At 49.7% G+C, this 12,515-nt stretch overlaps 2 protein-coding genes across 3 annotated transcripts in view; one reads left to right on the forward strand and one right to left on the reverse strand.

Moving 5' to 3' along the window:
- Positions 1-12,515, reverse strand: part of LOC141059854 (uncharacterized) — a 23,997-nt gene that overhangs the window by 3,696 nt on the left and 7,786 nt on the right. For both annotated transcript variants that reach the window (XM_073556023.1, XM_073556022.1), the window contains exons 4-10: positions 10,204-10,384; positions 8,476-8,707; positions 8,087-8,181; positions 7,598-7,794; positions 7,209-7,287; positions 4,444-4,622; positions 914-1,615 (exon numbers count right to left, since the gene is read on the reverse strand). In XM_073556023.1, coding sequence (XP_073412124.1) covers positions 914-1,615; positions 4,444-4,622; positions 7,209-7,287; positions 7,598-7,794; positions 8,087-8,181; positions 8,476-8,707; positions 10,204-10,384 — 1,665 coding nt within the window. The remainder of the gene's footprint in view (positions 1-913; positions 1,616-4,443; positions 4,623-7,208; positions 7,288-7,597; positions 7,795-8,086; positions 8,182-8,475; positions 8,708-10,203; positions 10,385-12,515) is intronic.
- Positions 3,476-12,515, forward strand: part of PAXX (PAXX non-homologous end joining factor) — a 21,594-nt gene continuing 12,554 nt past the window's right edge. The window contains exon 1 of the mRNA XM_073556029.1: positions 3,476-3,606. Within this exon, the coding sequence (XP_073412130.1) occupies positions 3,569-3,606 (38 nt within the window). The 5' untranslated portion in view covers positions 3,476-3,568. The remainder of the gene's footprint in view (positions 3,607-12,515) is intronic.

Here is a 12,515-nt window from a genome sequence, read left to right on the forward strand (position 1 = left end):
GCTTTATGGATGGAGGCTTATTCTTAAAGTGGATGTGAGGGGATTATACGCAATCAGATTTCTTATTGGAAACCACTGCTGGGATTAATGCTAATTGATATGAGAATATGGGGGGGGGGGGGGGGGGATGTGACCAGGCATTAACCACTTAATGATGGGCTACTATTTTTCTTCTAGTTACGGTTTTGCATTTTCAGCTTTGCGTCCTTTCTTAGGTCCCCACTAGTGTTACCGGGAGGGAAGGGAAACAATGAATGGGTTAAACGGCAGGGATTGGAAGTTCCACTGATCTCGGCTGCCCCATAGAGCCGAGCACCTGCTCCAGGCGGGCAGGAGGGGACACCCATGCAGGGATTATTCCAGCAGCATGGTAAAAACAGGGTGCTGTGTAATAAGGTGCCTAAAGGGGTATTCCCAAGGTAGAATGCTATTGTGAATGGTCCGACCACAGGGACCCCCTGCAATCCCAAGAACAAGACTCTGAAATGCCCCAATGTAATGGAGTGGTGTTTCATTCATTGCCGTAGAGAGCGGAGTAAAGCGCTCTTTTTTTTTTTTTTTTCCCCCCCCCCCCCCCCCCCGAGCGTCCCATAGACAACGTGCAAAGAGATTTGCAGCAGACGTGGCCACCCCTTCATTCAGATGTGGCATTTCAGAGCCCACCAATCAGCAAATTATCACCTACCCTTTAATGACTGCCATATCAAGGGTTATTGCCAGTCAGGGGACACTGGGTCTAAAACAAATGTTCTCAAACTTTTTACTCGACTTGCTGTGGGTGAATGGAGAGTTCTGTGGTTTCTTTTCTGTCCATCTAGAGACTGAACATCTTGATTATGTCGCTGACATAGCTGTGGAGCCGAGTGTATGAGCCGTGTATGGATCTTACCGGGGGCGGTGGATCGCTACGTACTTGTTTAGGTTGGTGTACTCATCCCTGGCAGTCCTCTTGGTGACGGGGCGGCTCTCGTGGCGGCCTTCGCTGGTGATGGCGCATACAGTGCAGGTGTACTCAGTGCTGGGTGTCAGGCGCCGGGCGGTGTACGAGCGCTCCGTCCCTAGATACACAGACTTCCCGTTCAGGCTCAGTTCGTAATTGAAAAACCTGCCAACGGGGTCCTTGGGCCCCTCCCAGGTGATGAACATTTCACTGCGCCCGACGACGTAGACCGTGAGTCTGTCCGGAGCGTGGTCTCCTCCGTCCATTGTCCGGGTGACCACGGTGACTCTTGGACTGTTCCCCCTAGAGTTGCAGGAACATACGCTGAAAGTGTACGCGGTGGCGGGGGTCAGGCTGGTCACAATGCAGGTCACATCAGAGGTGGTCTCCACAAGGAGGTCCTCTCTATACACCACATATTTAATCCCTGGGCCAGAGCCGGCTGGCGGGTTCCAGGATAGCCTCACTCTTGTGGCCGTGCGTCCCACGACTTGGAAATCTGTGGGGCATCCAGGCAGCGGCTCTTCCACTGTCACCAGGGTGAGGGGGCTGGCCGGACTACGGTCTCCTTCAGTTTCCAGGACAACTTTCAGAGGATGGTGGCCAGGGGTGCAGCGAGGTATGACATATGAGAAGGAAGGTCCTCTGTAAAGGAGCCGGTCACCATCATACAGGCTGCAGACAGAAGGGGAACATGTAAATTAGCTAAAGAGCAGGGTGTGGGGGACAGGACGGGGGGCTATTCTCTCCCACTTCATTGTTTATGAGCTCAGGAAACTGTAAAAGTTAGGCCCTGTGCACACGGTGCGGATTCTGCTGCGGACCTGCAGCAGAACTGCAGGTGATGTACAGTACCATTAAAGACTATGAAAAAAAACCCGCTGTGCACATGCTGCGTTTTTTTCCGCACGGTTTTCGTGCGGAAAAAAAAAGCAGCATGTGACTTCTTTTGTGCGGTTTTCCTGCAGTTTTCCACCTACTCCACTATAGGAATCTGCAGGTGGAAAACCGCAAGATAACTGCAAAAAAACAGGAAGAAATACACAGGAAAAATGCAAGTCATTTGACCTGCGGATTTCGTGAATTCTGCACAGAAAATGCAAGCACAGAATACGCACCGTGTGCACATAGCCTTATACTTTCTAATGTTGGAATATACTCAAGTCACACCCAAAGCTACATTCAAACTGAATATCGAAGCTACAGGCAAATTTAAAGATCTGGGCAGCAGCTGCCCTTACCAAATCTGCAACAGAGGTGTATCTAGGGGGGCAGCCCACGCAGTATGCAGGCTGGCGAAGTCGGGCTGCCTAATGCGGAGGTCCAAAGTGTCTCCCCTGGCGGCTGCATTTTGGTGCCTCCATAACTGGCAGTCGGCCGTTTCCTGAGCCGGCTCAGAGAAGCTGCAGCGGGCCGGCTCTCGGTGATCAATTGTACTCGCTTCTTTTACCTCTGGGTCAGAACGACATCAGCAGCATGATCAGGTCATGTGATCACGCTGCTGACATCACTCACCGGCACACATTGGTGGTAATTGCTCCACACTAGTGGAGCTGAAGACATCGAAGATTGAATGTAAAGGGAGGAGGGGAAGGTGATTTAGTGTGGGGGTATTTACTGTACTGTGGATTGTGTAGGGGTATTTACCATGTGTATGGGGGTATTTACTGTATTGTGGATTGTGTGTGGGTGCTTACCGTGTGGGGTAGATTTAGTGTAATAGGACTAGTGGAGATTTACTGTGTATGGGGGTATTTACTCTGTATGGGGGTAATTACTGTATAACGAGGCTGGGGGAGATTTACTGTGTATGGGGAGATTTACTGTGTGGGAGATTTAGTGTAACGGAGCTGGAGGAGACTTACTGTTTGTGTGTATGGGGAATTTAAAATAATGGGGGGATGATTTGAGGACACATGTTTGGGGAGCAAGGAAGGGACTGGTGCAGACACAATATGGGGAGCGGGAGAAATTTTAAGACAATATGGGGGCATGTATGAGGAATGGGTGCAGACAGTATGAGGAGCAAGAGGAAAATGTATGTGGACACAGTATGGGGAGCGAGGGGGGTGGGATGGCTGCGGACACAGTATGGGGAGTCGTGTGGATGAATGAGGAGGCAGTGTGGAGAGGAGACTATTGAGGGGAATTTGGCGAGGAGACAGTATGGGAGAAAAAACTGTGAGTGGGCACAGAATAAAGATTGAGTAGTTTGGGGGGGGGGGGGGGGGGGAGTAGCATGGAGGAACAGTGTAAGGTCACAGCCAGGAAGAGACAGTAAGCTAAGGAGGGGGAGTGTGGTGAGGGGGGCATAGTATGGAGACTGGGTAGTATAAGGGGAACACAGTGTGAGAGGACTGTGTGATGTGGGGGGCCCAGTATGGAAAGGAGATTGCATGTACCATAAGAGGGACAGTATGGGGGTCATATTATGTGCAGGGAATATAATGAGGAGCGATTATTTATTCAGGGGCTCAGTTTAGGGCAAATATTTTTGTTCAGGAGCATTATAATGACACTGCTATCTTTTAGGACATTGTGTGGTGATGTGCTGCGCAAGACCGGAGAAGATGGAAGTCTGCAAAGACGAATTGTGGCCGTGAAAAGTCATCTTTGCATCTGGACAAGATGATGAAGAAAAGAAAGCGAACAACATCATGTATATGGTACCTAGATGTAAATGTTTTTTTGTGTGATATTAATTCACATTTTTTTTTATGTTGGGAGCATTAAAGGGGACTTCTGCAGACTTCTGTATTCTAACAGCAGGCGCACTGCTGTGCTGTCAGGATTCTCTCGTGTCGGCGATTTACATATATGCGGTCATATGCTGACTAGACGCGTGGCCTCACTCAATGAAAATGAATTGAGCAAGGCCAGACACGTCTTGACAGAAGATGACCAAAAGTATACAAATCACATACTTGTGCAAGGGAGAATCCTAAAAGTGTGCAGTGCATGCGCCTTGAGTATTCAGAAGCCTGCAGCCACCTATAGTTACTGCAGGCTTTCACCTCAAACCTGGATGCACCCTTTAATTATAAAATAAAGCCCTGTAGCCAACCCTAATAGCGTGTGATATACTCACTGTCAGGATTCAGCTCTGCTTGCAGGTTCCAGCAGACATCACATGTACACTTCAGTTATATGTGACTTTCATACTTGCAGCTACCTGACAACGATCTTCTCTTCCTAATTCTCTCAGTTTTTCACTGAACATCAAGAGAATTAGGAAGAGCAGCTCGTCAGTGTGTAAATCGCATATGTGCTTGGGGGAGCCGGGGCGCCAAATTGAATTCTTGCCCTGGGCGCCAGAAAACCTCTGGTCTGCAGTGGGTCTGGACTCTGTATCTTGGTTTTAACCCATGACTGTCCACAATGTGAAAAAAACGGGAAATGTGAATGCAGCTTTGGATGTGATTGGAGCATAACGTTTCAAGATAAGAAAAGCAAAATGTTTCCAATGTTTCTCAAGATGTAGCACTAATGAGTTTCTTGCTGACCTGTAAGTAACGGTCAGGCAGCTGTGGGGTCTATATTCCTTCCAGGCCACCACAACGGAGCCGGACTCCAGGATCTTTGCTGTAGGAGGCCCAGGCTGGGGGAGACGCTGGAGGTTCCTTAATGTGACCTCCACCTCTTGTAGCAGCTCCTCTCCGGCCACATGCAATGCTGCAATTTTCTATTGGAGATAAGAAAATAAAACAGATGGAAGTAACATAAATGTGAGATGTGTGAATGAACATTAACCTGCTGAAAGGGCAGAAGGAGGACCATATAATGTTAGGTAGATGGTGCGTGGCATATCCACATGATGCCCCATCACAATGCATACTGGGAACACACCACAAGACCCGCCGTGTACCGGGATCACCCCGCAAGGCCTGACGTGTAACAAAACCACCCGACAAGACCCGCTGTGTACCATGAACACCACGTAAGATCCGCTGTGTACCTGGATCATCCGGCAAGACCCGCCGTGTATCGGGAACACCCTGCAAGACCTGATGTGTAACAAAATCAACCCCCAAGACCCTCTATGTACCACGAACACCATGTAAGACCCACGGTGTACTGGAATCACCCCGCAAGACCCATTGTGTACCGGATTCATCCCACAAGACCTGGTATGTACAGAAATCACCCCGCAAGACCCGCCTTGTACCGGGATCATTCCGGAAGACCCACTGTGTACCGGATTCACCCCACAAAACCTGCTATGTACCGGGATCACCCCGCAAGGCCTGACGTGTAACAAAACCACCCGACAAGACCCGCTGTTTACCATGAACACCACGTAAGATCCGCTGTGTACCTGGATATTCCGGCAAGACCCGCCGTGTACCGGGAACACCCTGCAAGACCTGATGTGTAACAAAATCAACCCCCAAGACCCTCTATGTACCACGAACACCATGTAAGACCCACGGTGTACCGGAATCACCCCGCAAGACCCATTGTGTACCGGATTCATCCCAAAAGACCTGCTATGTACAGAAATCACCCCGCAAGACCCGCCTTGTACCGGGATCACCCCGCAATACCCGCTGTGTACAGTGGGTGTGGAAAGTATTCAGACCCCTTTAAGTTTTTCACTTTTTGTTTTATTGCAGCCATTTCGTAAATTTAAAAAAGTTCATTTTTTTCTCATTAATGTACACTCTGCACCCCATCTTGACTGAAAAAAAAAAGTAGATTTTTTTGCAAATTTATTAAAAAAGAAAAACTGAAATCACATGGTCATAAGTATTCAGACCCTTTGCTCAGTATTGAGTAGAAGCACCCTTATGAGCTGGTACAGCCATGAGTCTTCTTGGGAATGATGCAACAAGTTTTTCACACCTGGATTTGGGGATCCTCTGCCATTTTTCCTTGCAGATCCTCTCCAGTTCCGTCAGGTTGGATGGTGAACGTTAGTGGACAGCCATTTTCAGGTCTCTCCAGAGATGCTCAATTGGGTTTAGGTCAGGGCTCTGGCTGGGCCAGTCAAGAATGGTCACAGAGTTGTTCTGAAGCCACTCCTTTGTTATTTTAGCTGTGTGCTTAGGGTCATTGTCTTGTTGGAAGGTGAACCTTCAGCCAAGTATGAGGTTCAGAGCACTCTGGAAGAGATTTTCATCCATGATATCTCTGTACTTGGCCGCATTCATGTTTCCTTCAATTACAATCAGTAGTCCTGTCCCAGCAGCTGAAAAACAACCCCATAGCATGATGCTGCCACCACCATGTTTCACTGTTGGGATTATATTGGGCAGGTGATGAGCAGTGCCTGGTTTTCTCCACACATACTGCTTAGAATTATCATCAAAAAGTTCTATCTTCGTCTCATCAGACTAGCGAATCTAATTTCTCATAGTCTGGGAGTCCTTCATATGTTTTTAAGCAAACTCTATGTGGGGTTTCATATGTCTTGCAGAGGAGAGGCTTCCATTGGGCCACTCTGCCATAAAGGCCCGACTGGTGGAGGGCTCCAGAGACTTTGTGGAACTTTCTCCCATTTCCCTACTGCATCTGTGGAGCTAAGCCACAGTGATCTTGGAGTTCTTCTTGTGGACATGTGGACCCCAAGACCCCCATACTGCCTCGCTGCCGATTTATTAGGCATATGCAAAATTTTTACTATAGTTACAAAATCCTCCTTGAAATAACCAAGGTACGATGTGTGCAGGATTCATCCTCGGCATTATCAGCGGCCTTCTGCGTCCTCCGACAATATTATTGTCTTTTCTCCTGAAATATCCATGACAATGGTCTCCATGGTAACTAGTTCACCATTAAACCCATTGCTGACAGCACCATTACCAGTAAAGTATTTATGGGGGGGTTTCCATAGAGATGACAGATACAGAGACTCTCCGGAGAGACAGTAGTGAGAGGGGGCAGGGGCATCGGTCTCTGTCAGATGTGCTAGATTAATGGTGAGACCTCGTTAGTTCCCATATGACATAATGAAGATCTCAGGATGTGGTCTTGCACTTTTTTCCATTGCCATGATCTCCACTACACCCATATTTCTCAACCCTAAATGTGCGTCTGGATGTTGGGGCTCAGTCTGGCGTCAAAGTATTCCGGCACCACACACTGGAAACCTTCAGAAAGCGCCAATTTACAGAAGGCTTCTGTGGTGTCCAGGAGCATCCTCCTCTACCCAGGAGCCTCCTGGAGATTCCCCAGGGAGCTGGCGAGTGTTGCAATAAATGGACAGGTGTGGTGCCGCCATGTTTCTCCGATCCCAGACATCCCCTAACCACAGGTCTGGGACACTTACTTTTAGGATCACTTCGAGCGTTGGGTGCTGTCGCAGTCTCACAACTCCTGAAGGAAACTTAGATAATCCCTTCACAGTTCTAGAAAGAAAAAGTTGTGTGTAAGCATCCTCACTAAGATGAGAATATGGCACTGATACCGAGGGTGCGCCATTGTAAATGTGGCACTGATACTGAGGGTGCGCTATTATAAAAAGTGGCATTGCAACCATCTAAGAATCCGATCTGACGGAAACCTTAGAGGGTCAGCAATTATAAGTTTCAACATTTGCAGAATGGTGGTGTGACTTTGGCGGTAGCGCTGGTGCCAGGGCCATGTCTGGGAGTCAGTGTCTTTGTGAAGTGAAACTCGAGTGCCGTTGGCAAAACAAAGGGAAACTGAAGAACTTACATGGCAGCGAACCAGCAGGAGTCCTGCTCGCTGGACTGCAGGAGGTGGCAGAGTGTCTCCAAGACCTGTGGGAAGTGCGGGCTCTTCAGGACATGCTGGTGGCCGGCTGGGCTAGTCACAAGGCACGTAAGGGCAAAGCAAGCGTTTCTGCTTCCGCCAGCATCTCCTCCGGACATCATCGCCTCCAGCTTGCAAATCTAGACTTATCAGGGGAAGACATGATTTTACCTGAGGCGACAGCGGACAATCTACTCCTGAGGTGGCAGAGAGCATGCAGGCCTCCGGGAGTGGCGCCCTGACACTTTGGGGCCTGTTGGGAAGCAGCATCCTTCCACTCGGGAGCTGGTCGGGGAGCGGCGTCCTGACACTCGGGGGTCGGCTGGGGAGCGTCAAACTGACACTCGAGGGTCGGCCAGGGAGCGGCGCCCTTTCACTTGAGGGCCAATCGAAGTAAATGCAATTTTGGGGATATGTGCTTATTGCACTCACCATGTTGTCGGCCTCCTGCAGAGCCAGCACCCGTCTCCTGCCTTGGTCTGTGTCGCACAGACGTCCGAGTGTAAAAGCCGCATTCAGACCACAGCCTAAGAGAGAGGAGATGCATTAACCTGGAAGCCACTACAGATTGCCGACACAACGTGGTACCAGAGGTGGCCCAATGTGACAGCTTCAGCAAGTCCTACAGAAGTCTATGGAAATCATACAAGAGCCCAAGCAACAGAGTCACAGCATTTCCATTGTGTTCAGCAGACTCACAGTATTTCCATTATCTTCAGTATTATTTTGTGAGTATACAGTGCCACTAAGTTGGTATTTTGGGGCACAGCAGTGCCTCTGATGTAGGTAGTATTAATGCTTGGACTCTTTCTTTTGTTTACCTGCCTCATCCACATGGAGGGATGTCATTATTTTCTGTAATATCATGTCAGATTTCGGATGTTCTAGGAGCCGTATGCACCCCTCCTGGCACATTGAGATGCGGGCAAGCACCAGGGCACAGTTGCTGGCCGTCCAGTCATTTGGAGAATCCAGGAGTTTTGTGATGTTCTCGATGATGAAATCGAAATCTACAGAGGAGAGGAGCCAATGTCTGCCATGGCTGTTCTCCGCCTGTAGGAAGAAATGTCAGCAGCTCAGTCATCAATGTCCGATCTCCGTGCCACATCCACTACACGGCTAATGATTGGATCTGTATTCCCACACACATATGGAGGAAAGTCATCTAAGAAGCCGCAACATATCACTGACTGATCGGAGTTATCTGCCATACAATGCACCGGTAACCGGATCTTTCTGATGTGACATTGGCAAAACTACAACCTGCCAAAGTCACTGCAGCAAAGAGGCACTGGCGCTGTTCTACAGGGTGCCAGCTTAGAAACTGCAGAATAGTGAGTGCAGCTCTGGAGTATAATATAGGATGTAACTCAGGATCAGTAATGTAATGTATGCACACAGTGACTGCACCAGCAGAATAGTGAGTGCAGCTCTGGAGTATAATACAGGATGTAACTCAGGATCAGCACAGGATAAGTAATGTATGTACACAATGACTGCACCAGCAGAATAGTGAGTGCAGCTCTGTGGTATAATACAGGATGTAACTCAGGATCAGTAATGTAATGTATGTACACAGTGACTGCACCAGCAGAATAGTGAGTGCAGCTCTGGAGAATAATACAGGGTGTAACTCAGGATCAGTAATGTAATGTATGTACACTGTGATTGCACCAGCAGAATAGTGAGTGCAGCTCTGGAGAATAATACAGGGTGTAACTCAGGATCAGTAATGTAATGTATGTACACTGTGATTGCACCAGCAGAATAGTGAGTGCAGCTCTGAAGAATAATACAGGGTGTAACTCAGGATCAGTAATATATTGTATGTACACAGTGACTGCACCAGCAGAATAGTGAGTGCAGCTCTGGAGTATAATACAGAATATAACTCGGGATCAGTACAGGATAAGTAATACATTGTATGTACACTGTGACTCCACCAGCAGAATAGTGAGTGCAGCTCTGGAGTATATTACAGGATGTAACTCAGGATCAGTACAGGATGCAATACAGTATATGTACACAGTGACTGCACCAGCAGAATAGTGAGTGCAGCTCTGGAGTATAATACAGGATGTAACTCAGGATCAGTACAGGATAAGTAATGTAATGTATGTACATAGTGACTGCACCAGCAGAATAGTGAGTGCAGCTCTGGAGTATAATACAGGATGTAACTCAGGATCAGTACAGGATAAGTAATGTAATGTATGTACACAGTGACTGCACCAGCAGAATAGTGAGTGCAGCTCTGGAGTATATTAAAGGATGTAACTCAGGATCAGTACAGGATGCAATACATTATATGTACACAGTGACTGCACCAGCAGAATAGTGAGTGCAGCTCTGGAGTATAATACAGGAGGTAACTCAGGATCAGCACAGGATGTAATGTAATGTATGTACACAGTGACCAGACCAGCAGAATAGTGAGTGCAGCTCTGGAGTGTAATATCGGAAGCCCCATATATAATGATACTTTATGGGCCCACACTTCTATGGCACAGTCTGGACACCCATTCTAAGCGGACCAGCTGATCTCTCACCAGTGTTCCCAGGGCACCAGCTGCATTCATTACAGATTCTGCATCATCCCATAGCAGCATCGCTCCCAGTCCCCCCAGCAAGTCCCAGTCTGTCGCTATTCCTGCCAGGTTCACCAACATGACTGCAACTCCAGGATCTTCTGCCACCATGCCAAGAATGTAGGCAACATTACTGCAGAGGCTGCAACAACAGGAGTCATATAATATCAGAATCTCCAATACTAAATAGAAATCCCATACAGTATGGTACAATGCCTGTATAATACTGCCAAACAGTGAGAACATAGCAGATCGTACACTGGAGCTGTTTCTGTGGTGGAATTTTGGGATGGACACAGAGGTACTTGTGTGAATTGATCACTCAGCCCTGGGGTACCGGCATCACCCTCCTTATATCACCTCATTGTCAGTGCAGGGGTGCCAGTACTATTAGGGCATGTGGATGGCCTCTTTCACCTCTCCACGGCGCAGGGAGGAGAGACTCTTCGTAAACAACATGAAGCCAGCTCTGCTCGCCAGTTACTGGGGTAACACTTTGTAAGCAAGCGGAGACGTGTGGAGCCAGGAATGGAAAGGTGCCAACAGATCTGAAAAGCACGAGGATTACACGCAGGCGGCCGCGGGGCTGGGCATGTAAACAAGCAGACCAGGAGGATTTTCCAGCACAATCACTGGGAACGTAGAGAGAGCCCTCACTAATCTCTGACTAGTCACACAGGATAAGACTGAGACAGGGTAACCCTGATTATAATGAGGGTGCAAACTGCAAATCACCATCCCAGATGTTATACACCGGAGAGGGGGCGATGGGGCCGGTCGTTCTACACCGGAGAGGGGGCGATGGGGCCGGTCGTTCTACACCGGAGAGGGGGCGATGGGGCCGGTCGTTCTACACCGGAGAGGGGGCGATGGGGCCGGTCGTTCTACACCGGAGAGGGGGCGATGGGGCCGGTCGTTCTACACCGGAGAGGGGGCGATGGGGCCGGTCGTTCTACACCGGAGAGGGGGCGATGGGGCCGGTCGTTCTACACCGGAGAGGGGGCGATGGGGCCGGTCGTTCTACACCGGAGAGGGGGCGATGGGGCCGGTCGTTCTACACCGGAGAGGGGGCGATGGGGCCGGTCGTTCTACACCGGAGAGGGGGCGATGGGGCCGGTCGTTCTACACCGGAGAGGGGGCGATGGGGCCGGTCGTTCTACACCGGAGAGGGGGCGATGGGGCCGGTCGTTCTACACCGGAGAGGGGGCGATGGGGCCGGTCGTTCTACACCGGAGAGGGGGCGATGGGGCCGGTCGTTCTACACCGGAGAGGGGGCGATGGGGCCGGTCGTTCTACACCGGAGAGGGGGCGATGGGGCCGGTCGTTCTACACCGGAGAGGGGGCGATGGGGCCGGTCGTTCTACACCGGAGAGGGGGCGATGGGGCCGGTCGTTCTACACCGGAGAGGGGGCGATGGGGCCGGTCGTTCTACACCGGAGAGGGGGCGATGGGGCCGGTCGTTCTACACCGGAGAGGGGGCGATGGGGCCGGTCGTTCTACACCGGAGAGGGGGCGATGGGGCCGGTCGTTCTACACCGGAGAGGGGGCGATGGGGCCAGACGTTCTACACCGGAGAGGGGGCGATGGGGCCAGACATTCTACACCGGAGAGGGGGCGATGGGGGTCGGACGTTATACACTAGGGAGTGATAAGAAAGATGGAGAAACTAGAGTTCGGATTTTCTTCCAATTTGCTATTAAATTCTGCTATTGTAGTTTTTCACAGTAATGGAAGGATAGAGATGAACCGTCCTGTCTCCTAACAATAAGGGCAGCAGTTAGCAGCGGGTGAACACGACCTCGTTGACATTTTCCCCATTGGTCGCACGTGTTTGCTAGACCGCGATTGTTATTTAATCTACAATGTATTTTAGGCTCGGTTGCCGAGGATCTGTCATGCTTCTTAAGGGATGTGTTTACCCTGCGGATATATTATGTTCAGCCTCGCTATTATGCTATGATCCCCAACGAAAGGTCCAGGCCGCAGCAGAGTCACCCCCACCCTGAGTACACTTCATCCGCAGCTTGTTTGATGTTTGTATCTGGAGGACAATCTGTGTTAAAGCCACTAATGTCCTCTCTATGACTTGTCTAATGGGGCCAAGTGTACAGGATTGAGTGCTGTCACGTTACCTTCACCCTGGAATAATACATAAATGTATGTGCTGCTGCTCTTTCATACGGGGGACTACACTTTTCTCATACCCCAAGATCAGACAATAGAGCAGGTGGAGGCGTTGGTCTGCTCCTATCATCAAAATGTACCTTTCAGGT

Source organism: Dendrobates tinctorius, unplaced genomic scaffold (assembly GCF_039654945.1).
Source record: "Dendrobates tinctorius isolate UK_male_01 unplaced genomic scaffold, ASM3965494v1 ptg000231l, whole genome shotgun sequence".
In the NCBI taxonomy this organism is placed as follows: Eukaryota; Metazoa; Chordata; class Amphibia; order Anura; family Dendrobatidae; genus Dendrobates; species Dendrobates tinctorius.